At 44.8% G+C, this 27378-nt stretch overlaps 2 protein-coding genes across 2 annotated transcripts in view; one reads left to right on the top strand and one right to left on the bottom strand.

Moving 5' to 3' along the window:
- phlpp1 (PH domain and leucine rich repeat protein phosphatase 1) overlaps positions 1–16567 on the top strand; it is a 43201-nt gene extending 26634 nt beyond the window's left edge. The window contains exons 2-17 of the mRNA XM_070974493.1: positions 579–775; positions 1782–1907; positions 2717–2865; positions 6323–6469; positions 7801–8028; positions 9102–9304; positions 9703–9763; positions 10417–10512; positions 11134–11289; positions 11615–11815; positions 12086–12248; positions 12352–12482; positions 12815–12928; positions 13246–13440; positions 13569–13797; positions 13894–16567. Coding sequence (XP_070830594.1) covers positions 579–775; positions 1782–1907; positions 2717–2865; positions 6323–6469; positions 7801–8028; positions 9102–9304; positions 9703–9763; positions 10417–10512; positions 11134–11289; positions 11615–11815; positions 12086–12248; positions 12352–12482; positions 12815–12928; positions 13246–13440; positions 13569–13797; positions 13894–15216 — 3719 coding nt within the window. The 3' untranslated portion in view covers positions 15217–16567. The remainder of the gene's footprint in view (positions 1–578; positions 776–1781; positions 1908–2716; positions 2866–6322; positions 6470–7800; positions 8029–9101; positions 9305–9702; positions 9764–10416; positions 10513–11133; positions 11290–11614; positions 11816–12085; positions 12249–12351; positions 12483–12814; positions 12929–13245; positions 13441–13568; positions 13798–13893) is intronic.
- A 291-nt stretch (positions 16568–16858) lies between these two features.
- On the bottom strand, positions 16859–24903 carry LOC139338788 (meprin A subunit beta-like). The gene is made up of 15 exons (XM_070974056.1): positions 24890–24903; positions 24681–24720; positions 22288–22306; positions 22141–22191; positions 21994–22037; positions 21812–21890; positions 20858–20975; positions 20519–20697; positions 19682–19900; positions 19344–19496; positions 18915–19130; positions 18329–18796; positions 18035–18214; positions 17519–17654; positions 16859–17075 (listed from the first exon to the last, which is right to left on the bottom strand). The coding sequence occupies exons 1-15, from the start codon at positions 24901–24903 to the stop codon at positions 16859–16861; spliced, it is 2133 nt and encodes a 710-aa protein (XP_070830157.1).
- Positions 24904–27378: the final 2475 nt, after the last annotated feature.

Genomic DNA, 27378 nt, shown 5'->3' with positions numbered 1-27378 from the left:
ACAGAACGATAAGACAGCCTGGCTGACACAACGCCTGATAAGCAGCCTGACTGTCAGGTTTGGCAGGCTGGCAGTGAAGCAGGAGGACAGTGCATGGAAGAGAGGTAGACAGATGGGCAGAACTGAATAAAGGCAGCTCAGAAATTGTAAGAGCGTAATTTAGAAGAGATGCACCTGGTATTGAATTTCAGACTCTATTAACGTAAAGCCGCGCCGAATGCAAGTCCAGACCATTCAATTGCGTGTGCAAAGCAGGACATCCAAGACTGACAGTCGTGCCGAATGCATTTAGATCTTATGCTAACCCTGCTTTGTGATGGTGTTGCGGTGAGATCCCTCCTGCTAAACGCTGCAGGTTTATTTCTCATTTTGTGGCATCATTTATTAGGAAGGTACACATAATATTAGCTTTTAGCCATGCTAGCAGCCATCCATAGGGAAATATCTCAACAGCTATTGGCTGGATTGTCATGAAACTATGCACACACATGCATTTTCTCCAGAGGGTGACGCCCGCTGACTTTGGTGATCCCCTGACTTTTCTATAACTGCATATAATCTCTCTTTTTCTGTTTCAGGGAAGCCCCAAAGCATCGAGAGCTCAGAGCGGGTCCAGCTATCAGGGACATACAACGTTCGGAAAGGGAAGCTCCAGCTGCCGGTCAACCGCTGGACCAGGCGGCAGGTCATCCTGTGCGGCACCTGCCTCATCGTCTCCTCTGTCAAAGAGAGCCAGACAGGGAAGATGCACATCCTGCCGCTCATTGGAGGAAAAGTACGTCTCAGTCACGCCACAGCAGGGCACTGCCGGCATCACGTCACCTTTTATTTTCTCATCCTGGTCTTTTATGGCGATGTTACTGTGTGTCATTTACGCTTTGGATCATAAATTCACGATGTCCTATCACGAGAGAGCGACCTGATAAAGTCTTATTTCTCTCTGCAAATGAAGTTTGGTCTCGATGACATTTCACCCTCAGCAACTGTTTGTCCTTCAGTGCGACCTCCAGCGCGGCTTCCTGTTCGGTTTAGCTCAAGGTTGGACAGAAATGGTGCCGGGCTGCTTTTTAGTATTCAAAATGTTTCCAGCGCTCTGCAGGGGTGTTTTTGTCCATTTCTAATCCAGAATCGAGACATGCTGTAATGTTTTAGTGTAATGGAGCGCCATAACATTCAAGCAGCCTCATTTCTCTCTGTACTTTTTCAAAGTGCCTCCCTGAAAAATGACCTTGATCCGTTTATTGGTTTATGGATCTGTGAATCTGCAGCGAATAAGCTCCAAGTGCTCTCCCGAAAGCCCTCTCTAGCCGTCTGCCTGACACACCCAGTTTATCAACATTTCACACACAGCACATGACCTCGAGTCAGCCATTCATCCAAACACTGCCTCTGCATATGCCTGTGTGCGGCGAGTTGGTGCGTGCCAGTGTTCTATTCAAACACCCTAACTAGTCAGCCACTCATTCACAGAGACCACGTGCTTGAGTGTGGGTGACTCTGCGTGTCTCAAAAAGCAATTTCACATACATTTACTCTGGGTCATATCCCGCACGTGTTCATTATATGATCATGCGTGCCTCATATATTTTCATGAGTGGGCTTCTGGTTCACTGGATTTGTCTACCCTGCAGCCATTAAGCTTATTTCCTTCAACGGAAGCACTTAACATCTGTGGAGACATGTGTCAGCTACTCCTTTTATTTTCTGACTCTGACTCTACAGACGAGTGAGCGGTCAGTGTCTCAGACTGTAGTATCACTCCCGTGTGTGTCCTGCTGCAGGTGGAGGAGGTGAAGAAGCACAATCACTGCTTGGCCTTCAGCTCGGCGGGGCCTCAGAGTCAAACCTACTACGTCAGCTTCGACAGCTTCACGGAGCACCTGCGCTGGCACAGACACGCCGCCAAGGTACTGTGTGTGCATCTGTGTGTGCATGAGAAAGAAGAAGGAGAACACAAGCATATGCTCCCAGGCGCTACTTACGGGTCAGCTGCGTTGTACTGTATATCAGAACATGCGTGACTGCAAGTTGGAAGTATGAAAATGCGGCGCTGCATGATCCCTCTGCCCGTTTGAGCTGAGCGGGGAGACGACTGCACATATTTCACTGCTGTCTGCTCTGTAGTATGTAACCAAAGTGTCTCTGGGTGCACTCAGACGCATAAACACCACTCATGGCCCTCTCTCCTTTCTCTCATTTGAACTCAAGTAGGCCATAGCCAGAAAACCTCTTTTCTAAATATTAACAGGGACACGCATGTCACCAGCACCCAGAGGGCCACTCAGAATAGAAGCCTGGAACGAGGCAGCACGTGCCCCAGTGACGACTGCTGAGCCTCCGCTCTGAACAGCTCGAGTTCACGGACTGTAGAGTTTCTCCTTTCAGACGATGCAGACGCCTATGCTGCCATTTTCATTTTAGATGGCCGCTTGTATGTTTCCGCAAATTTGACTACAAATGGTCACATGTGCACTGGCGGCTAACTAGATTACACAGTGATGTAATGTGTGATGTTAGCTCACTAACCTGCTGGACTTTCCCTCGACTTCTCCTGACTCTCTAATCCTAAGAAGATTGGCTATTGAATGACATTTGACCCCTTAGCAGCGAGCTCCACACACAGTAAAGCAGTAAAGTCTTGTGCGGTAGAGATAATCTGGTTTAACTCTACGTTCCTCTTTGTCTCTTGTTACCTCTCCTCCCCACCTCCATCTAGATGGTGTCCCAGAGAATCAACTCGGTCGATCTGTCCTGCTGCAGCCTGGAGCAGCTTCCTCCCAACCTCTTTTACAGCCAGGACCTCACCCACCTCAACCTCAAACACAACTTCCTGCCCGCAGACCAGCGGCTGCAGCAGCTGCAGAGGTACGGTGGCATCATAAATCTACAGTAAACACACCTGAGGCAAAACTGTAAGGAGGCAGGAAGGAGCGAAAGAAAAGAAAGGAGTGGACAGACTTGAGGAGGCGTCACAGGTCGAGGGTGGTTTGGATGAGCAAGATGAGACTTGAGAAGGTTTAGCTAAGCTTAGAATAATTTGGGCACAACAGGAGCTGCGCTGTTGCACAAGGAGGGGAGAGATGAGACACTTACACAGTGGACACAGCGGGTCATGGCTGGCTGGTTTGGACAGCTTTAGCTTTTGCCTACAATTTGCAAGCCATCGACCTGAGCAGTCTAGGACCGGGGCCATTGGCATGCAGGGACCAAAGAGGCTAGCCAGGGCTGTACTGTACCAGGCTAGGCCAAACGAGCCCAGAGCCCAGAAGGGTAGATGGGTCTGCAGGGAAGCTTTTAATGTGCCTGGCCTCCCTCACTCTCTCTCTCTGTGGGCACCATCTGCTGCATGCTTATCATGGTCCCAGATTAAAGCCCACAGCCAAGACGTATGTGTGTGTTCTGTGCGTGTGTGTGTGCATTCATACACACAGTGCTGCATGTGCACGCCTGTCACAGCCTTTACTTCAAGATTATTGCTATTTAAGTGAGTAAGTTGCGTGAATCTGAGTATGTTAGCAGCGTTTGCAGAACGGAGCGTCTGTATGTGTGCGAGGGAGAGAGAGCTGCTTGCAACAGGAAACGTGGCTGCAGGCTACAGATTTGAGGTCAGTGCATACAGAGTCTTGATACAGTATGGCATTTGTTGTTGGGTTTTTTTTTTTTTTAAAAGATGACTTCACCAATAGGAGTGTGCGTGCGCGTGGCTGCACATGTATAATCTTGCACACCTTGCATCTTCCTGAGAGAAAATTCTGAATGAGTCGGAGGTCAGGATTTCATGTCGCTCTGCCACATTTTCCCAATCATCTTTTTTTTTTTTTTTTTAATCCTCAGAATAATGAGTGGCATTAAAAAAGACAAACGACACGAGGGAAGTAACTAGTTTTTAAATCAGAGTGAGCGACGCACAGCTCCCCTGCTGGTCAAGCGAGATAACATCCATTTAGCTTTGCCAAACCTAAGTAGGCTCATCCGCGTTTGACCCAGCACGACAGAAAAAGAGGTCAGTAATGAGAAAGAGATGAATAGTTAGCTGAAAATAGAGGCGTTTTGACAAAAAACATGTAGCGGAGATACTTGAGTACTCGCTTTGCCCCTGAGAGACTGGAGTCAAAGGAGCTGCAGTCAAGAACAATAATACTGTGTATGCAGCCTCCGTCAATGTGGGTGTATGTGTTTTGGTGTGGACAGTTGTGTGAGAGTCTGTTTTTGTTGCAGTATAAACACTGGCTTTCTCCGACATCTAACATGGGGTCATAGTGCTTTGTATTTTTCCAAGAGGAATGGAATGTGTGAACCTGCCACATGCCTCTCCCCTTCACTCTCTCTTTTCTCTCCGGCCAAATACTAACTGGTGGGTGATTTGCCAATCAGATATGCATAATCAGTTCTCTGGGATACTAGCTCTTTACTTTGGCATGGGACTTTCTTCCCAGCATGCTTCTCTCTGTGAGACAGAGGTCGCCGCTTGTGTTCCACGTTCCATGAATATGATTGAACTTTTGGCCTGTTTATTTACATATGTATGATAGTTTAGCAGGTTCTGAAGGACGCAACCGTAATGGAAATGAAGGGAGAGGGAAATGGAGAGGAAGGAAAGTCGGACAGATTAGTGGCAGAATGTGAGGTTAAAGGGGGGGATGGGGAGATTGAAGATAAATTCATTGAGCTTTTTGGTCATTTGGGGGCAGCAGAAGAAGCTAAAAACACAATATCGACATATTGTCACCTGCTAAAGTTAATATGGTGAAAGTATTCGCTTACATTTGCTTATTTACACGTTCAGCAGACACAGAGCAACAGCAGCATTCACCTACTCTTCAGAAACAGATCCATATTTTTAGCCTCTAAATGCTCCATTACGTTCTCCAGCTCGTTGCTGACTGTGCCAGGCCTGCTGTTCAATGCTGGGAAGCCATACAGTGCTATTCAGCTGAAAAACTTTCACAATGTCTGGAAACCAACCAGAAGACCAACGCAATGAGCTAAAAAAGGCTAAAAGGCTCCACAGAGCTGATGGGAACCACAGGGTTACTTGACGACTGATTAGCAGCTTTAAACCTACATTAACGGGGCTTTTGGGCTATTTGGGGGCAGTGCAACAAGTCGAAACGTCAACACAACAGAAACATATTGTCTCCGGTCTTTTTGAAACGTATCTTTAAGTTGCTATAAGCTCCGTTACGTTCAGCATGTCGTCGCTGAGGTTGCCTTTGATTTGGTGTAGTTTGTGTACATTAGGTTTATCAGAAAGATTTGAAGTTGATGAGAGACAACATTAGCAACAAATGCTCCGTAGATCTAAGCGGAACTGCATATTTGGGTGATAATTCTCTGTGAGCAACACCTTGTCATTTGATCCGTTGTTAATAAAGATTAGCGCGGCTTTAAATACACAAACACAGTATTAGAAATGAGGGAAGAGAATGGCGTGACGGGACAGCACGACACAGACAAGGAGAGACTGTGAGGAGGGGGCATGAGCGTTACTCAGCAGATTGCAGAGGTTGATTAAATGGTGGAATGACATCCCCCCCCCAATACACACACCCCCCACCCCCCACCCCCCACCCACCGCCTGCAGGAGTCACCCTCAGCTGGAATTACTTGGCCACCCTGATCAATATCCCTGACGTCTGTCTCAGTTGCCTTTTTCCTCATCACCATGATACACTGCGTGCATGTGTGTTTAACCAGTGTGTGTACATAGCGAGGGAAATCAAGTCGTGCCAGTTGAAGCAGCTGCTCCAGCCTGCGGTGCTCGATTGGCGCGCTGCCCATCGCCGCCGTGCCATAGCTGCTCTCTCTGTGCACATGATAGGCGATAGCAGGTTGCATGTGTGTGTCTGTGTGTGTGTAGGTGGATAAATAAAGACAAGTCCAGAGAGTCCTTTCCCCTGCAACCCCTCTGAAGGTCACCACTCTGCCATAGGACTCCAAATGCCACTGGTCACTGGTGTTTGAATGAACAACACAGATGTCAAAGCTGCACTTGTTTGCTCAACAATAAAACGTGAAGGTTTAGTCCCGATGCTGAGGAAGGCTTCCTTTACGGCCGTGTTCAAGCCGTGTGTTTTTCACCTAAACAAATTCAGCGTAAGCTATACTTTGCTACATTGACCATGGACATATTCATTAATGTATTTATGAATATCTTCTACTCTCTTTCAATATTCATGCTGACAAGACACAACTACATCTCCAGTCACTCGCTCATACTCCTTCTCTTCTCTTCTCTTCTCTTCTCTTCTCTTCTCTTCTCTTCTCTTCTCTTCTCTTCTCCACGTTCTCCGAATTCATAGTTTTATCCTTCTGTTTCCAGGTTTTCCCGTCTGCGGAGCCTCAACTTGTCCAACAACCACCTCGGTCAGTTCCCCCTGGCCATCTGCGACATCCCCACGCTGACGGAGGTCAACCTCAGCTGTAACTACCTGGTTTCTGTCCCCTGCTCTGTGGGAGCCATGGCCAAGTAAGTAACAGCAGGAAGATAATGGCAGAGACGGACCTGATGTGAACTATGATGAGAACCAGTTGTATTTATGTCACAAGATCCTAATCTTAAAGTCTCATTGTTCCTACTTGATGATTATGTTTCTGTTTACATTGTTTACCTCACCTCTCCTTACTATTGGCTCATAATGTTGGTAATCATCCACCTCTTGTCCAGGCTCTTTACTGTCGAGTAATGCCATCTCAGGGCTGGAAACCGGTCAACTCTTTCACAAACCGGCCGCATTTTATCCGCTTTGGGTTTCAAAACTTTACATAGCCAAATGTGGGAGTTACCTGGCAACAAGCACGTGGCATAACAACCACGGCGGTGTACTTTGCTATGTGAGCAAACAGCGACACAAGTTGGGCTGATCATCTGTGGTGCTGGCCTGTGACCTTTTGGATCATGGCCTGGCCCTCGTCTCTAACTGCTGGTCTTGTTGTTACTTAAAAACATTCATTTCTATATTCTTTGTTATTTTAAAAGTTTTTTCAGCGTGTTATTGAGCCGGTCTGTTGTCGGGAATCCAGTTTTGCTCATCACATTAGCTTTTCTTTGCAATCTTGACAGTTCAATCTCATATTTTTCTTGAGGACTCTATTGCCAGTAAGATATTGATGGTTTTTTTTTGATGAATTACTGAATTGCATTTTTGAAATGAATTAGTTCGTGACATTGTTATTCTGTCCCCTAGACTTTTTTTTTGGAATTCTGAGCCAAAATGTTTTAAGAGGATGCAGCAAATCTGATTCTTCTGGCTGGAAACCATCTTTGGCCTCATGGGAATGCTCAGAGCGGTTTAGAGATTTGGTTGAGATCCAAGTTCAGCCCCGTTTGACTCACTCTTTAAAGGAATGTCAGCAAAATGTAAAAATATATCAGATTAAATGAAATGTGGAAACATTATTCTGTCCCATTTACCCCACCGCGACAGCAGGGAATACGATAGATGAAGGGAGTCATTTAATGGCTGGTTCTGTACTGACATGTGGAGACTACGTGTGTTTTAAATGCATTCAAAATGTAGCTCACAGGTATGTGGGCTACATGAGAAGTTAATCTGCAGGAATGATCTGGTATGCCTGTAAATTCCAGAAGTGGCCAGTAGGGCATTCAAGCTGCTACTGCCATCTGCTGGACACAAAGTGTCCTGATTATGGATGCTGAAAGTCCCGATTGGCACAACGGCATTGATCCTGAGCTACGATATCAGCCCAGATAAAGATAATTCTTTGATAAAATGCCACCCCGCCTGTCCCCGCTTTCACAAACAGGGTCAATCGTCTAATCTGGCGTTCCTCTCTCAGTTTGCAGACGTTCCTGTTGGACGGCAACAGTCTAGATGAGCTGCCCAGTGAGCTGGGATCTCTCCAGAGGCTAAGCTACGTAGGCCTTTCCTTCAACCAGTTCAACCATGTGCCCCAGGTGCTGGAGCAGCTGACCTCCATGGAGAAGCTGTGCATGGCTGGAAACAATCTAGAAACACTCGTCCTGCAGAATTTCAGGCTGCTCCGCGTCAAACACGTCGATCTGAGGTGAGACAATGCAGGCAGATTATTCCGAATGTTTCAAAAGATCAAGTTTGACAACTTTGTCAAGAGCAGGCGTCATGTTGCGTCCTCAGTCATGCTTGGCCAAAGCAGTGCGCTCAATGATACATGTTATCCTCCTAATGATAGAAACAAAAACACAAAGAGGAGCCAAAACACGAGCAGACAGGCAGACGGCACGGAATCAGGAAATCATTTGCCTGTAGTGGCTCCGTCAGGTGTCTTCCCATTGTTTGCTAAAGCACAGAGCTGCAGTGACTTGCACTATTTCCAGTTAATAGTTCACTCCTTCTGACTTTGCTTGGACAAGGTTAGTAAATACGTTTTCCAGCGTTCTCACCTGCGTGGCCAAAGATCACGTGGTATCTCTGATGAGGATGTGTTCTTTTTGTCAGTGCTGCAGCTGTTTGTTTCTGCTGATCCGGGAAATGCGTCAGTGGTGTTGGGATGAGTTTAGGGTTGCAGTTAACTCACGTTTTCATTATCGATCAATCTGACTAAAGAATAGTTTAACATGCTCAGCACGTGGGAATGATTGTAAACCCACAGATATTAGTTACTGTCACATAAGATGAAGATCAGCAGGAAATCACATCAGTTTCATTCCGGTAGTTTTTAGTTTAAAATTCCTTTTTTTGTTTCACAACAGCATTTTTTTTTATCACAGTTTCACTTCATGATGCCTCTTTTCATCACGCTCTGTGCCCGTCCATCAAGGCAAACAGATGTGATTGGATGTTTTTACAGAATAATGTATTAACGTCTCCTAAGTCCTATGTGTTTGTGGCATTGATGCTTTCTAGTCATTGAATGCTTAAACACTGGTGGATGTAATCAGTAGGTGACAGAATGGTAATCATTTAAATTGACCAGTCACTTTGTAAATCAAAACCCACTTCCACCAGTGTTGAGTGCTAAACAGAGCTCGAGAAGCCGTGCAATATATCAGCCACCACCCGAGGCTTGTTCCCTGCCTCGCAAGAAAGGCCGCAGCCTGCGCAGTTCAACCTGATCCAGCTGGAGCTGAACCTTTGCCTCCTCCCTGCTCCCCCTGTCAGGTTGAATAAGATCTCCAGCATGGTGCCAGATGAGCCTGACCTGCTGAGACACGTGACCCAGCTGGACGTGAGGGACAACAGGCTGACGGACCTGGACGCCTCGGTCTTCCCCAGGCTGGAGGTGCTCCACTGCGAGAGGAACCGCATCGCCAGCCTCAAGGCCAAGGGTTGTTTGCTCAAAGGCATCTACGCCTCCAACAACGGTGGGTTTTGGCACGCGGGACTTGCCGTTCTCCGCTGGGGCTATCGTTTGTGGTTAGAAATGACAGATCCCCTTCCCTCTCACATCACCACCCCCACCTGACTGGTTTCTAGCCTGAAATTGCTGATGTGTGTCTGCTTCTGTGAGTCTGTAACATATATCTCACCTCGCCTTTTTCCCATATAACATCATTTCCTCCCATGCATTCATTTTTCTCATCAGTGCTGCAGTCTCATTGTCCCTCTCCATCATCCCTCTCCAACTTGTCATCACAACCCCCCCTACTCCTCCTCCTCCTCCTCGTCCCAAATGCTCCCCTCCATTTCCCATCTACCTGCTCTTGTAGTGCACCGCGTCTGTCCTTGCTGTAGGTTAATGTGTTTTGATTTCTCCATACAGAGCTGCGACGGCTAGATGTCAGCCCCGTGCCCTCTAATCTGAGCTACATGGACATCTCGAGGTGAGAAAAATCCCACACAGCACACACACAGGAAAGCGGCTCCGATTGGAAAAAGCATTTGAGAATATGGCTCATTTACAGTAGATCCTCTCTGCCCAAGAAACAGGGCAAAGCGCTGTAACCGCGACCTTGTAACCGCTCTTGCGCACGGCTCTTTGAAAGTGTGGTGAACTATCAGAGCTGATGTTAGAGGGCTGTCATGCTTTAACCGTGTCAGCCCTGACCCTTCACCTCTGGTTGTTAAGTGAAAGATAGCTACTGTACAGCTTCTTTGTGGTCAGTAAAAAGGAATGGAAAAAAAAGTCTGCTTTTAAGTGCTGAATCTAGTTTTTCTACTTAACCTCTGAGAGAGCGTCCCGGCTCGGAAAATCTGTTTATAGTCGTAATTGTTAATGCCTTTTTTTGTCTGAAATATAACACAGCTGATGCCTCAGTTATCTGACAAAGTGAATCAGAAATATTACAAAATATTGCAGGGGGGAGCCAATTTTTTTTAACCAGAGCTGAAGTTGCTAATTTGTCTTTTCTAGAGCGGGACTGATGGGAATTCCAACACATGCAGTATTCTGGTGCATTATAATCCACGTTCGGTATCTCGCTTTATAAACTGCACGTCATTTATCATCATCATTAACCCCCCCCCCCTCCTGTAGGAACCATATGGAGTCCCTGCCAGACTGGCTGTGTGAAGCTAAGAAACTGGAAGTACTGGACGTGAGCCACAACCTCATCACTGAGCTCCCGGCGCGGTGAGTCTCTCCCTCTCAGAGAACGCGTCCATAAGCCTGTAAATGGCGTACTGTGCTGCATTATACTTCCTGCCCTTTTGCTGGCCACTCATCTATCCCCCATAGGGCCTCATAAATCACACAGATAGCCTGTAACCTCCACATCCTTGGTCCATTCTCTCCCTCTTTATATAGCCTTTTGGAAGGTCAGCTCAGATGCTGCTCACTTCCTCCTCTTCTCTCTGTCTCGCGTCATCTCTGTCAACTGTCCTCCCTCTGCTTCTCTCTTTTCGTTTCTCTCTCTCTCTTCCTCTGCCCCCCTCATTGTCTGCAGATTTATTTTTTACCCGTTAAGTGTCAGGATGATGAATTCCAGCTGCAGGCTCCGCTAGAGGCACTGCTATTTTCTGTTTTCACATCCTCATCCTCGCCCCTCTCCTCCTCCTGCATTATCATTTCCATAACTGTTTCAGTTCCGTCTCTTACAGTCCATGCATTCACAAGCCAGTTGCGTGGAAGAATCGCGTGTCACCTGCTCACCAATCATATCACTGTCTACTTATACATCATTGCAGGTTCAGAGACCAGTATCCTTGATGCTGTAGCTCTTACCCAGCTGTCTGTATGCTCTTCATGCCACAGGTTGTTATGCAGCAGCAGTCTGAGGAAGCTGAGTGCGGGACATAACCAGTTGCAGAAGCTGCCTGAAAGAGTGGAGCGCCCTCTGCTGGAGGTTTTAGACGTACAGCACAATCAACTGGTGGAGCTGCCATGCAACCTGTTCCTCAAATCTGACAGGTAGCATTAATCATCTGCTGGAAGTGATTTGTTTTTTCTATGAGATAATGCAGCCAACATTTGACAAAAGCATTAAGCGTAAGGAATAATGCAGGTGTATGAATGTGAATGGCAGAAATTATGAATAGGATTTTAACCGAGGACAAGATATCCAAGGGCAAGGATGACAGGCGAATAAAAAACAGGCTGCACGGGGATGGGAGAGGGAGCGGGTTTTAATGGGGGTCACAGGAGCAGGAATTCATGCAGAAGTTTGTGATTAAAGTGACTGCTCACTGTTTTTCATTTTCCCATCTGAAGTCAGTGTTTTCATATTTACTTTCAGCTTACGATGCGTAAATGCATCAGCCAATAAGATGGAGCACCTGCCGCCATCCAGCTTATCAGAGGAGAGCCACAGCATCCTGCAGGAACTCTACCTGACCAATAATCGGCTGACAGATAAGTGTGTGCCCATGCTAACGGGCCACACGCACCTTCGTGTTCTGCACATGGCCTACAACCATCTCCAGACCTTCCCGGCCAGGTGAAGATCTGCTCTGCTCACTCGCCTGTGTTTTACATACTGTGGTATTTTTGTACTTACTGGCCAACATATACATAGATACTAATATACTTTCTTTTTAAGAGATTCACTTTACAAGGATAGAAAACATTAAATAGGCTGCGATTCTCCCTGTCCTGGAGGAACCATTGACTGGCAAATTTTCCTTCCTAAATAAATAAGCTGTTATTGACTAATTAATAATCATTCTACGTGCTCAACTCACCCAATGCCTCATTCCTCATTCTTCAGCAAAATGGCCAAGTTGGAGGAGCTGGAGGAGGTGGACCTGAGCGGAAACATGCTGAAGACTGTGCCCACCACCATCATGAACTGCCGGCGAATGCACACACTCATCGCCCACTCCAACTCCATCGAGGTCTTTCCTGAGGTCATGCAGCTGATGGAGATGAAAGTAAGACAGTAGCGCACCTCTGCGTGTTCAGTGTTATGTACGAGCCCCCGAGCTCGTGCTGCACGTGCATGCTCACGAGCATTCACATCTTCTCTGTCGTCAGTGCGTGGATCTGGGCTGTAACGAGCTGACTGAGATCACTCTGCCGGAGAATCTGCCTCCCAAGCTTCAGGAGCTGGACCTGACCGGAAACCCTCGTCTCAACCTGGACCACAAGACCCTCGAGCAGCTCAAGTATGTCATTATTTCTCTGTAGGTCTGTTTGCTGTAGTCACAGTGCCATCCTGCATCTATATCTGACTGTGATATAGCCTACATTTTGCACAGGGAGTATTTTATTCTTTTTTCATGCTTTGATTTGAATTTCTTTGCATTTATATGCTGTTTTTCTATGACATCACTTATTGTTATGATTGCAGTTTCCATAATAAAAAGTGACCTTTTACAATAGAAACCACCTGTTAGTAAATATCCTAAATAAAAGACTGTCAGTCGTGTATCATGGATCTTTATTCCTCTAAATGTCACGGTGAATTTAATCTATTTCATGTTTTGTTGTTTTTCAGTAATATTCGCTGCTTCCGTATTGATCCGCCTCCAACCTTTTCGTCGAATGAGACATCTGGTGGGCCTGCTGTGTGGAGTCATGGTTACACAGAGGCCTCGGGCGTCAAGAACAAGTGAGTTCAGTTCAGTCAATAATGGAAAAACAACCAGTATCACACTCTTCCAGTGAAGCTTCACTAATCCAGACCTCTTGAGTATGCGTGGTGAAAACCAGATGACTCAAATGAAGGACGCGTTGAAGCAGAGCTTATTGAAATCATGAATGTGTAGTCACATCTCAGTATGGGCTGGATTATAAACTTCATTAAACATGTGAATGCTGAGGAAGAGATTCAAGCAATTCCTCATACCCATATCCACAAGTAATGCTCAGTAGGCCAGTTCGTGCAGTCACATGTTCATAGATGCCCGTCTGTTGTTTCCTTCTCAGGCTGTGTGTCGCGGCCCTCTCTGTGAACAGTTTCTGCGGGAGTCGTGAGGCTCTGTACGGCGTGTTTGATGGGGACAGGAATGTGGAAGTGCCCTACCTTCTGCAGTGCACGATGAACGACGTGTTGGCTGAAGAACTGCACAAGACCAAAAGCGAAGAGGACTACATGACCAACACCTTCCTCGTCATGCAAAGGTACACGGCGGGCTCATTACGTTGCATTTTTTTACTCCTCGGCAGAAACTACAACCTGCACAATTTGGTTGATGGAGAGTAGAAATGTTAAATACTCCCTCTGCCCTCCTCTTCTTTTGCCGCCACAGAAAACTGGGAACCGCAGGGCAGAAATTGGGTGGCTCAGCAGCTCTCTGTCACATTCGCCATGACCCCACCGACCCCGGCGGCTGCTTCACCCTCACCGCTGCCAATGTGGGCAAGTGCCAAGCCATCCTGTGCCGCGATGGAAAGCCCCTGTCGCTGTCACTGCTTCACAACGTGGGGCTTGAGGAGGAGTACCGCAGGATCAGGCAGCACAGGGCTATCATCACTGAGGTAGAGATCCTTGAAAGTACATTGAAATCGATTACATTAAATCAAATGATTTTAAATGTGCACCACACGAGCACTGAATTGTCGTTGTTTCCACAGGACAACAAGGTGAACGGCGTCACCGATTCTACACGAATCATGGGCTACTCCTTCCTTTACCCATCCGTCATCCCTTGCCCCTACGTGCAGACAGTCACTCTCACCCCCCAGGATGAGTTCTTCATTCTGGGTAGCCGGGGCCTGTGGGATGCTGTGTCACCCACCGAGGCTGTGGAGGCTGTTCGAAACGTCCCCGATGGCCTTGCTGCTGCTAAGAAGCTGTGCACGCTGGCGCAGGGCTACGGCTGCACGGACAGCCTCAGCGCTGTTGTGGTCCAGCTCAGTGTGAGCGAAGACTGCTGCTCCTGCTGCTGTTCCGAGGCGCCGCAGCCTCCCCCTAGCCCCGGCTTGGGCCCCTATCCCCCATCATCCTCTGCCATCAAGGAGCGGCCCTCAGATGGCTCCCTCCCAGTGCCGCCTTCCTCCTGCAGCGAAATCAGCAGCGAGATCAGTACCAGCGAGATGAGCAGCGAAGTGGGCTCCACGGCCTCGTCGGATGAGCCACCGCAGAGCTCCCTGGTGCTTCTGCACGACCAGCCCCACCATCCTCACCTTCACCTGCACCATCAGGCACACCCGCTGTCCCTACAGCACCAGCAGGCCCACACAACCACCCAGCCCTGCCACTACCTGTTCCCAGGTTCAGAGCTGCCCTCCACTCGCAGCTGCTGTGCCCTCCATCCTGCCTGCTTGGCCGGCTCCTTCCAGAGGCAGCTGTCTAGTGCCACTTTCTCCAGCGCCCTGTCTGACAACGGGCTGGACAGCGAGGACGAGGAACCCATCGCTGGTGTTTTCTCCAACGGGAGCCGCGTGGAAGTAGAGGCAGATGTCCACTGCCTCAAAGCAGAATCCTCCTCCTCCTCCTTGTCACCTCAAACATCATTACCCTTGTCCTCCAGCCAGGAGCGCGCCCTGCTGACGCTTCCCCCACCTCCTCCACCGCCATGCACCCCAGAGCCCCTGGAGGAAGGCGTCGACATGAGCCTCGGGGACGCTGAGAACGGGCTGGAGAGAGACGAATCATGGCAGGGAGTTGGAGCAGGAGGTGGGGATGGAGGAAAGTTGGCTGGCAAGAGGAGGGTTAATGGGTCGGTGGCACGCCAGGAAAAGAGTCACAACCTCATTGAGGTGGCTGCTGATGCTCCCTCTAAGAAGCCCGGGGGTTACTTCACGGCTCCGGCCCAGCCGGACCCAGACGACCAGTTCATCATCCCGCCTGAGCTGGAGGAGGAGGTGAAGGAAATCATGAAGCAGCATCAGCAGAGACAGCAGAAGCCGCCCGGGACCGATCAGCCCACGGACTACTATGACACCCCTCTCTGAACAGCAACACCACCAACCACAGCCTACTCTCCCTCCCAGCTACAGCATGCACAGAAGCCTGCCATTGATCTTTTCAGCAGGAGGCTGTGAAATGCACATGAAAAAGTTTGACCATGCTTTTTCAAAACAGCCTTCCTCGCACTACACAGCCTCATCATTGAAGAACCATGCACTGTAATCTGCTCCACCCTTTTTTTACCCTTTCAACTCATAGAATGAAACAAGCAAATGAGCCCTTTAATGACCCTCAACCCTCTCGTGGACACAGCTCCCGGTGTCCGTGGTTGTGCCCTTCTCACAGACTTCGGAGCGTTGTTTTTACATTAGACAACCAGCTGAGTATGTAATCAACACTAGTCTCTTTGCAATAGCATTAGCTCGCCACAACACTTGTTAATATGGATAACAATTCCATGGTTTGTTTGTTTGTTTGTTTTGTAAGAACTTACCATATCTTTTAATGTGAAAGCAGTGAAGTTGCTGAAAGAACTTTTTAAAAACAGACACATAATCTTTTTATTATCAGTGAACTATGTCGGATGGTACACCAGTAATACCACACTTAACTGTTGTAGATATGGCACTTAAAATACTGTATTTCTTCAGTAAATCATGACTCTTGGCCTGTAAAATGGCATAGAAATTTTTTGTAGAAATTTTAAATACTAACTCCTAGGAGTTGCATACTCTTTATGGTGACTCAGTCACTTTTACTAATCTTCTCTGAGAGAAATGGTGATTTTTTTTTTTTTTTTTTCCAATGATTGTAAATAAGAGAAATGTTGTATACTGATGCTTTTTAAAGGAACTGCGTACCTGTATGTCGGTGAAGGTTTTAGTGGTGGGAAGGATGTGAGGTTCACCAAGACTTTGCTGTTATGGAGGTGTCACACCCCCCGACCCCTTTATCTTACAACATAGACCCAAAAATACACACACACACACACACACACACACACACACACACACACACACACACACACACAATTGTATATGTGCAATTGCAGATCGGAAGCCCCAACATTCCATGCAGTGTAACACAGAGTTGCTATGGTTTGCTCCACTTTGTTTGATTGTGATGTCCTGTCGTCATCACTGTATCTAATGAACACTAATAAACAGATCTTTTACATGCACACTTGCATGCACGCATATACACATTTGCACACACACACACATACATGCACACATACATGCACACTCACACGAAATATTAGTCCCACCTCCCTCCTACAGTAACTGTTATCACCGGCATGACTGTGTCAAGTTCAGTAATACAAACAAATATATCCACATGGAAAAGAGACAACACAGATGTTCCTGTCTTTGGTATAATAAATTTTAAATTTGTGAGTATAAGTGCAGTCTTGGATTTGTTTTTTAATCACGAATGGTTTTGATGTTTGACATGAAAGACTTCACATTTACATTAAATAACCAGAAGGGGGCAATATCATACAATGTTATGATCTGCGGCATGCAACAGCTTTACCTTTGAGCCAAAAGCAATAAATCTAAAATTCCAAAGTCTGTTAGACAAGATATTTAGCATGAGCATTCAACTGGAAGACACTGATTTGTTTCACTTAAAGTCTGTCTTCTTGTTGTGATTGGAAAGTTTGGAATCTCAAAAGTCAAAATCTTAAGCAGTCACACCCTGATTTCCCATGACGATACTTTTGTCCACGCTGCGCTTCTTGTACTTCCTCTTCACACAGATGACAGTGACTATTAAAATCACAAGCATTGCTGCCAGCACAGACAGAGACGAGGCGACTGCAAGGATGGTTTTATCCTCGGTGGAGCCTTTGTGCTGACAGTTGTCCCCATAGTACCACCAGTCATCGCCCACAGCACACCTGGAGAGCAGAGAAAAAGGATGAGGAGGAGAGGGACAAATCAGAAGGCATTCCCATACAGCATGTACACAGGGTGAAACTGCTGGAAGAAGAACTCAAATTAATGGAACAAGATGAGATGAAATCTCTCATCTCTCCATAAGAGAGACGAGAAGACCCACAGCGGGCAGTTAGCCTAGCTTAGCACAAAGACTGGAAACGCTGGGGAGTGATTAGCCTGGCTCTGTCTGAAGGTCTAAACCCTGTCCAAGGACAACTATCACATATAATAAAATAATAACATTATATAACTGAATAACTGAAGGCATTACTGCACTACTTTTGGACAGAGCTAAGCTTCACTTTAACCCTACTGTTTATCATTTATGAGCAGTACATAAACATATGACAGGTTGTTCATTGCACATAATGTAGTTTTGGACAGAATTATGGAATTTTGCCACCTGCAAACAGCCTTCCCTTCGTCCACCACGCAGACTCCTTCATTCAGACATTCAATGTTATTGCAGAGATTGACGGCTGTGTTTGGTGTGGGTGGGGGAATTGTTGTCGGCACGGTCTGTAGCAGATGAGACACATCTGAAGAGGGACAGCAAATGAGAAAGCAGCTAATTGGATCCATGTGAGGAAGCATATAAAGAACATGAAATGAAGCAATGATTGGATCACATGATTGACTGTAGTGTTTTTCTTACAAGTGGCCATATGAATCATGGATGTAATCAAGAATCACTGGTATACATGACCCCACAAATATAGTGTTTGTGTGGATGGCAGGGATGAGTATGTAGCATACTAATGAATGAGTAATTAATCTAATGTATGACAGGATGGATGTGGCTTCATGAAAAAAATTAAATCTTAGGGCAGCACACTTCTTATATCTTTGACATCTTTGAACACACAATCTTTCTTATGTTGCAATCTATTGAATTTATACTGTAATCTGGTGGTTTTACCCTCCATAGTGAGGAGAAAGATGGCGTCTCCTCCCTTAATAAAATCCCTGCTCCTGGCTCTGAGGTGGGTGAGATACACTGAAGTGCCGGCGCCTGGCCCTCGGAAATATGTAGACCCGTCTGTGTCCCTGACCTCGACGCCCACCTTGCGAGGGTCGTCCCAGAAAGGCTGGTCTGAGTCTGATCGAAAAGAATGGGTGTATAATTACAGTATCTCAGCAAAAACACTATTTTCATGATTTGTTGTTGCGTAAAAAGAAAAAGTAATTTGAATGTTTTTGAAAGTAACTGCACCTGTTATGTTCTTGCTGGGGTCAGTGGTGACACTGCGCTGATTGGACATGCGCTTTTGGATGTGTGGGTGCTGGTCCATCAGCATCATGGTCATCTGTTTCCAGGGGCATGGCCATTTTTGTCCAGTGTCCCCTTCACGGGCCACCAGATGAGCATAAGCTGACAACTGACCAGGGTTGTCTCCCTTACCACTAGGGAACAGTCTCATTTGGAAGGTGTAACCCTCCTTAGAGGTGAATGTTGGGCTGTAGATTGGTGTGTTTGCTGGCGTGTTGTTCATAACTTGACTGAAATTTTTCACTCGCCATACAAACTCTGGGCAGGTGGTCTCAGAGAGGTTGATATCATCCAGTGAGAGTCCTCCTGCTGAGGACTCAGAACCCACCTTGGCCCCTTCAAAGACAACCCGGAATTTTGTCTTGACGTCTAGACTCACGTGGTGCAGTTGCCACAGCTCCTGAGGGGCCCCTGTTACGGCACAGGAGGTAAAAACACAGAATTTATTGAATGGCAAGTTAACGCTGCGTTGCATAAACAGAGTTGTTATAGTATATTTTGAGCTTTAGAGGAATTTAGTCACATTCACCATCTATGGTTGATATCATGCGCAGTTTTCCCGTGGGGTTAGCTTTGTTGTATTCTCGGACATAGATCTTCAGCGTGTCACTGGGGCCGGCGCTGTTGTAGTAGAAGAACTGCAGACACTGGTGTCCTCTTTTGGGGTAAAGGAGCCTGCTCTCCAGCAGCGCTGTATCCCCAGTGTTGGCTTTGCCGGTGTTGAAGTGCATGAAATACCCCGAGCCTAAAGATTAGAATTTCACTTGATTAATTAAGTCAGTACCGAGGCATTATTTCAACGCACTTTGCCCAGAGAATGATTATACGGGCCAACGCATCACAGAGCAGTGATTCAAGTCTATCTTGAAACAGCCCTTGTGTGCCTTTCTGCACGTTGAAACATGTTACTCCTCGTACATGTATGTAAACATGTATATTCCTGCAAGATCGCTCTCACCAGTGCATTTGCCCATGTTGGAGTAGTCACTGTTTGGACCTCCAGCAGCTTCAGTGACCCTGTCCCAGTCTGCCTTATCCCCCTGTCCCTGGATCATACCACAGATGTTCTCACGTTCAAAGTCACATGAATCCAGGAACGTGGAGGCTGTGGCTAGAAGACATTTCATGAACACGCAAACAGAGGTGTAGGACTTTGAGCTGCTATAAACTCATTGATCATGCAATAAAGAGAATGTTTGACTCATTCACATTCGATAGCATAATGGCAGTGCAAGATGATGCTACTCTTGTTATGCAGATCATAAAACACAACACATGTTTCTTGTTGATTCTTACTGCAATGATAGAGGCGGTGCAGCTTGAGCAGGTCACTGTCACTGAACTCCATACGCTGGCCAATGACATCACTGAAAGCGGGGATCTTGGTGACGATGGTGGGCTCAGTGCCTTTGCGGAAGGCAGTTTTACTATAGTGCATCATGGAGCCATAGTCGTAGGGTACGCCCAGAGAGCTGGAGGTGGTGTCATTGTAGGTGTTAAAGTTGTGCTGTCTACCTGTAGATCACATAGAAATAAAGGGTTCAGTGCTGTTAAACTCATTATCACAATGTCTTATTCTGTTCTCCAAATGCACGGGTGGATATCAGAGATGTTTAGGATCTCTCATAAAAGTTGATTATCAACATCTGAGAGTTGTTTAAAGCCTTGATAAAAGACTGCTGACATAAGGTACTCTCAGTCTTTAAAAGTAGTTTTGATTTACCAGCTATGATACAAAGTCTGATATTAGACCTTGTTGACATCAGTTATATTAGCTGATAATATCTTTTTGTTACTATGCAGCCAAGAAAACAAGGCATACACATGATTATCACACAAGCAATAAATCATCTGTAGCATGAAGTGCTTTCCTGCATAACAAACCTCTTGAACACTTCATGAACTGAAGTGATTTTTCCAACTCATTAGAATACGAACTTTGTGATAAGCTTGTATAAATGTAATGTATTAAAGCTCCTTTACTCTCGTTCTCCTTCTGACACAGATATAATCATGCGCATGCCAAAGGAAATCATGAAGTAAGCATGTCATAAAGGGATGAATGGGGGGAACATGAATGGGCAGCGGTCAATCTTAATTGTGTTGGCTGCGTAGTAGTGAGGGGTTCAATACCTTCTACGATTTGGTCCCAAATTATTTCCACATAATCATCGCGGTCTGCCCTGGACTGCTCATGCCAGAAACCCAGAGCATGAAGGAACTCATGTTCGATGGTGGCGATGCGGTCACAGTTCGCTCCTATTGACAACCTCTGTTTCCCAAGTTTCCGGTTTCCCACGGAGGAGAAGCAGCTTTTGGAAAAAACAACAACTTTGCTTTTACGAACATCCGGTACAATCCAAAATGTCTTTTTTAATGACTTAATATATACAATGCACAATTTGTGACACAAAACAGCTTGTCTTTCCATCTAAACAGACCATATAGGTGTAAAAGTTCTTCCTGCCTCACCCGTCGCCTTTAAAGACGGAAATGTAGTTTGCTTCTCCGGTCCAAGGCTTGAAGTCGATGCAGGTCTTGAGCCGGTACTGCTCAAAGGCCTTCAGAATCACACCTTTTGCATTGATCTCTGCAGAGAAGATGATAAATCAAAGATGGAAAAATAGGTTTTCCATGCTCCCCTTTAAGATTGACCATAATGCAGTATAAATTTATACAGACCGACTAAAGGTTCAAGATTACTCCCATGAGGCTCACGTGTCACATCATACATACAGTACAGACCCGGTGGTGTACATGCTCTATCTCTGTTCTGAAATCACACCTTTTTTTTCCCCATAAGAATATTGGTAATAGTACTTTTTATGGACAGTATGATTTTTTTATGGCATTTGGTATTTTTAGAATCTGTTCATAATGTACATATACATAGTTGTTTTTCTATTCTCTATCGTGTACACTTTTTATCTTGATCCTTTTGTGTTGTTGTTAATGCTTCTTGCTGGCTGTAATGACTCATAAAGTCTTATCTTACCTTATCTTATCATATCTTATTTTATCTTAACATTCCTATCAAGGTGTCAAAATGTGGAAATAACCATAAAGCATCGTCATAACAAGACATGAAGAAATATTTAATGTTTTCTATGTTATGTATATTTGTCTGGAGTCAGATGCACTCAATTAAACTTAAACTTAAAACTACTCATCCTGTTATTCGATAATGATATAACTTTATATTTTTTTTATGTATTAATATGTAAGCAGTACTTTAATACTAAAGCTGGTAAAGTCGGAGCGACTATAACTGGTTTATATAGTGTTAGGTAGTTTACTCATTAACAATACCACATATTTTATAAACTGATCATATTTTCTGTATGTAAAACTTCATTTGAATGTAGTGTTTCGAAGTGTCTGTGAACTTCGGCAGCTCTTGGGAAGTCACTATTTAGGCACTCTTACCTAAGTCATCTTCCAATACATATGGGATCGTCCTTGGCCACCTGAACTCATCCCCTATGATGGAATTTCGAGTTTGCCTCTGTGGCGGACAATAAAAGCAACCAGGAAAGAGTCAGAGTTAGGCTTCATTTAACAAATTTCAGCTGTGCAGGTTGAAAATTTAAACAGTTAAAATAACATACCCCATCAAGCACAATGTCTCCCTCTATAAGATTCAGTCCTGCCTCTGTGGAGACCAACACAAAGACAAGTGGTTTACAGCACTTACTTGAATCTTAATCTGGAAACAGGAGGAAGAAAAAGGTCTTTTCATCTTTCTTTTTGCATACCTTCATTGATGTCAAAAATGTCAAGGTCCCGACCACCGTCTACATCATAGTCTGTGTACGTGGATATGACACAAATAAAGGTGAAGAAACTTCAAATGAAAGCGACAGAAAAGTCTGTGCATTGCTTTAAAAAAAAGGACCACTGACCTAATATTTTTGCTGTGGGCTGAACAAAAGAGAATTGAAAGGTAAATGTTATTCATTTTCAAGTGCATTAAAATCAAATTTCTTCTTATCATGCAGCAGTATCTTAACAAAATAAAGCAGTTTCTCACCAAGCAAAGGGAAATGCCACATAAGAGGCAAACAACGTGAAGAACAAGTGCAATTGTAGGTCTTGCCATTGTCCTAAAGAGTCCCTCTGCATGGGACAGTGCAAGTGCAAGATACTGAGCTCGGACAGAAATAGTGGAAGGTAGAGAAGAGCATGCAGGGAATAAAATGAAAAACATGTGATTACAAGCTGATAATTGACAGAGCTGCAAAGGGTCTGGTTTATGCAACAGCTTCAGTCTACTCTGTTATCTGCTCACACACCTTTATGCGTTTAGTGAGTGTGGAACAGGTTTGAGGGTAGTAATGTACTGTATCAGCAACGTAAGGCTTTGTTTTTATAAACCTCTTACAGTCTGTAAAAAAATGCTAACTCGGTGATAAATTGTAGCTGTTAGTAATATACAGTTGGCACCTTTGGTTCATGCTGATACATGATAAAGCAATGGAAATGTACTGTACTTTTTTTTTTTTTTTTTTTTTTTCACCAAACGACCACTTGTATTGATCCAAAATAGATCAAGGCTGTTTTTTTTCCCCCTCACAGTAATCGTATACTGAATAAAGGAAAATGCAGCTTCCAAATTCCAAAAAACATACATTTGTCATTTTCCTCCACGCTGTGCTTTGCCCTCCAACAGTTCCAGGATTGTGACGATGTTACTCTTTAAATTTTTCTATTTTCAATTTCTTATTTGTGCCACATCGATTTTTGAATGTCGACAGACTGGGATGCTCCAATCCATATAAACCTCCAGAGAAACACAAAAGAATTACATCAAAACAGTCACCCCCATCACTGTACCTACTCCAAGCAATTTCCTGCTGACAGAGAGTCCCTTTGGTGTTGTCTACATATATGCTGTGACATACAGTGGATCCACTCCAGGTGGTTCATTATTTTTTTTGCAGCTACACTATATTTCCATGTAGCTCGTGCAAATTTTTCCACAGAATTTTTAAAGCTACTGATCACTTGACGCCTGGTGTGGAGCATAATATGGTCTGGCAGCAGTGTTTTCTAATGGTGGAGGAAGAATTCAGATCCTTTAATTAAGTAAAAGTACAAATACCAGGCTTTAAAATACTCTGTTACAAGTAAAAGTCTTGTATTGAAAAGGTTGCTTGGGTAAAAATATGTAAGTATAATTAAGAAAATATACTTAAAGTTTTTGTTTGTTTGTTTGTTAGTACTCAATGCAGAAAAATGTCCCCTGTGACTGCTACACTATTATAAATTATATCATTAGGTTATTATCAGTCATGCTAACTATATTCTACAGGACTGCACATAATGATTATTTTCATTATGCATTAATCTGCTGATTATTTTCTCTATTAATTGACTGATTTGTAAAAAACCCGAAAATAGAGAGAAATGTCATCGCACTTACCCAGAGGCCGGAGTGATACCTTCCCAATGCTTGTCTTGTCCAACCAATAGTCCAAACTTCAAAATGATTTAAAATGAATTCAAATGATAACACTGTTAAAACGAAAAGGTATAAATATAACTAGTAACTAAAGCTGTCAGAGCAGAGAGCAAAAGATTTATCTCTGAACTGTAGTGGAGTAGAAATTACCTCAAACTTCATCTAAAGTCCAGCTCTTGAGTAAATATACTTCAGTAGTTACAATCCACCAGTGGCATTTCCACTGATGATGAACAGACATCTTGAGCCACAGGCAAAACCCTTCATTGCAGTTTAGCGGCCACAGTGGTTTGAGGACAATGCAAACACGTCCATAATGTCCATAATGTCCATAATGTCCATAATGAACATGCATCTATCCATTTTTTACACTGGTTATTCTTTGCAGAGCTTAGGGCGGCTGCAGCCTATCCCAACATGCACTAGGGTTGCACAGCATGCACCCTGGACATCTATTGGATACTGAAAGTCTCTAATTCTTCAAACCTGCAGGTCGGGCTGCACGGTAGGGCGGCAGGTAGTGTGCGTGCCTCACAGCAAGAAGGTCGCAGGTTCGATTCCTGGGTCGGGCCTTTCTGTGTGAAGTTTGCATGTTCTTCCCGTGCATGCGTGGGTTCTCCGGCTTCCTCCCACAGACCAAAAACATGCTCATTAGGTTGATTGGTGACTCTAAATTGCCCCTAGGTGTGAGTGTGAGTGGTTGTGTGTATGTGCCCTGCGATCGGCTGGCGACCGGTCCAGGGTGTACCCCGCCTCTCGCCCATTGACAGCCGAGATAGGCTCCGGCCCCCCCCTGAAAGGGATAAGCGGCATAGAAAATGGATGGATGGAAACCTGCAGGTCTCTGGATTGAAGGAGGAAACTAAGGAAACTCCTAAAGATGAAAGAACGTGCAAACTCAGGTCTTCAAATTCAGCAGTGTTTTGGTGTGAAACAGCAGGAATGAATATAAAAACAAAAACTTCAACTTATTCCTTTAGCTTTGGGTTCTTTAAAAATGTGAAACGACGTGGAACTGGTTTGTACCTCAATGACAAACCCACTTATCCACATTCATCAGGCTGCAGATTCTCCACAATCAGCAGTTCTATTGATGACAACCTGCCATCTCACCCATAGCAAAGGAAAGTAATAGTGTACATCTGGGAAAGTAATCAGTATGCTCTGCTGAGTAATTCGGCTTAAAGAATTGACCATGAGAAGGTTTTTAAAGTGTTTTTTCAGTGCTTCATCAATTGCTTGTTAGACCAGGCGAATTGACTGCGTTCGTCTATGGCTCATCGAAGCTATGGCTTGTTGGGTGCTTCCTGACATTAACGGATCAACAATGTAGCGTCTTAGCTGACATATTTCTGATGATTACTATTAGACTATTGTGGTTTGATTGATTGTTTAGGATGTTGAGCTTTTAAAGTTGGATGAATGATCATTTATTTAATATACAGCAGTATCAGCCAATATAAATGGCCATTTAACGAACAAATCACACTAATGGATTAACAGTTAATCGATAAATATTGTTAAGAGAAAATGTTTATTTTTAATATATATATACATTTCCAAAGAGCTGGAGGGAAATCTGAGATATAAGAAGCAAATGTCAGTTCCTGAAAGACTCCGAGACTAATTGGCTCAGATGCTGAAAAGAAATAACATGACCAAACTTGAAAATGGAATGGATCTGCTAAAATATGCCGAGTCATGTTATGTAATGCTTTGGGATTATGAATGTCAAATGACATCTTTAGCTGACTCTGTAACGACGATTAAGTCATCCTGCTGAATAATTTTGTGCTTTGACCTCTTCAGCTTCATCGATTTTAGTAAATATATGCTTGAATCTGAATTTGATGCGACAACACATTTCAACAAGTTGGGACTAAACTAACTAAAGCAACTAAAGACTGGGAAAATTGTGGAATGCTCCAAAAACACCTGTTTGAAACACCCCACAGGTAAACAGGTTCATTGGTAACAGGTGAGAATGTCATGGCTGGGTATGAAAGAGGCGCCCTGGAAAGGCTCAGTCGTTCACAAGTAAGGATGGAGCAAGGTTCAGCACTTTGTGAACACATGATTGTATGAAGGAGATTACTACATGGGATCTTTGTGCTACTGATGTCAGTAAACACAGATCATTTGCGAATGACTGTGTTCTGTTTTTCCTTTTTTTGGAATCAGGGTTGAACATGTGGGTAGAATGAAATCAGTGTTCATCTCTTGTCTTTAACTCTTCGGTGTGTCACGTACTATCACAGCTGTTTGTTTCTGCAGCCCATCTCCAGAAGCTGATGTCCGATAAGAAGTGCGCAGCAGAGAAGAAGGCTGAGATGGAGGAAGTCATCACTCAGGTCGGTGTGAGCAAAATAAGATTAAAATGCTTCTTTTTGAGTCACTATGAGCAAAAGCTGTTTTGGAGTTTTAAATAATTCACTGCTCTCATTTTCCCTCCGATACAACCTTCAGTTGGACAACTACACCCAGCAGGAGCTGACTGATCTCTTCGGGAAATACAAGGTCAAGTTGCCCGCCACAGGAAATGACCTCACATCTCCCATCTCCTTCAGCCTGATGTTTCATTACTAATACTAATTAACAGCACTTTATATGCAACAATGTTGCACAATAAAGAATGTGGTAATAAAGCATTTCAAGCTTTAAGTATGACTAATTGCTTTCTTGATCACCCCTTTACTACAAACAGTGGCACAAAATAAAACGTGGTGGTCATGGTCCCGAGGAGCTGTGGTGGGCGTCCCTTATTTTCATTTTTGAAAGGTGGCAACCCTACCGGGCGCCGGCGTCGGTGTCGGCTGGCAGCTGGCGGGCAAATGTTAACCTGACATTTGTGCATTTGCACACAGGTAAGCACGCAGATTATCACTTCCTGATAAGAACCAAATGAAACTTTGAAACATAAACTGTCTAAATGTGTCCCGGTTTGTTTGTTGCTGCTGATATCAGTCGCTGAAGGGAAGTAAAACAAACAGTAGAAGTAAAAAAAGTAAAAAGAGCCAGACAAGCAAGCAGTATCTACAGGGCCAACAGAAACAGAAACACAACTGAGAGTCCACAGGCGTGCTCGCAGCTCTGTGAGGTGGTATTTTAGGCTTTGAGCTAAATGCTAACATTAGCATGATAACATGCTTACTATGACAATGTTAACATCCTGATGTTTAGCATGTGTAATGTTTACAATGTTCTCCATCTTAGTTTAGCATACTAGCATTGCTAAAATTTGCTTAATGGCTGATTCACATCATATGGCCTGGGTGGTAAAGACGAAAGAATGCCATGCCGCTAGCTTCTGAACTGTGAGCGGAACAATTAGATTTGACTGATTGGAAATCGATGATATTTTACTGTACATGCACACATCCTAAAAATAGGGTATAGACATTTTTAATCACCTTGTCTCTGTAGTGTGTACCTAGCCAACACCCTCTTATGTTCACAGACTGCGAACAGAAAACAAAGGGCTGTAAAATGGCTCCGCGAAATCCTGTGCATCCACACAGCCTGTGAAAAGCAT

Source organism: Chaetodon trifascialis, chromosome 11, assembly GCF_039877785.1.
Source record: "Chaetodon trifascialis isolate fChaTrf1 chromosome 11, fChaTrf1.hap1, whole genome shotgun sequence".
Classification (NCBI taxonomy): Eukaryota; Metazoa; Chordata; class Actinopteri; order Chaetodontiformes; family Chaetodontidae; genus Chaetodon; species Chaetodon trifascialis.
This window is presented reverse-complemented; position numbering and strand designations above follow the sequence as displayed.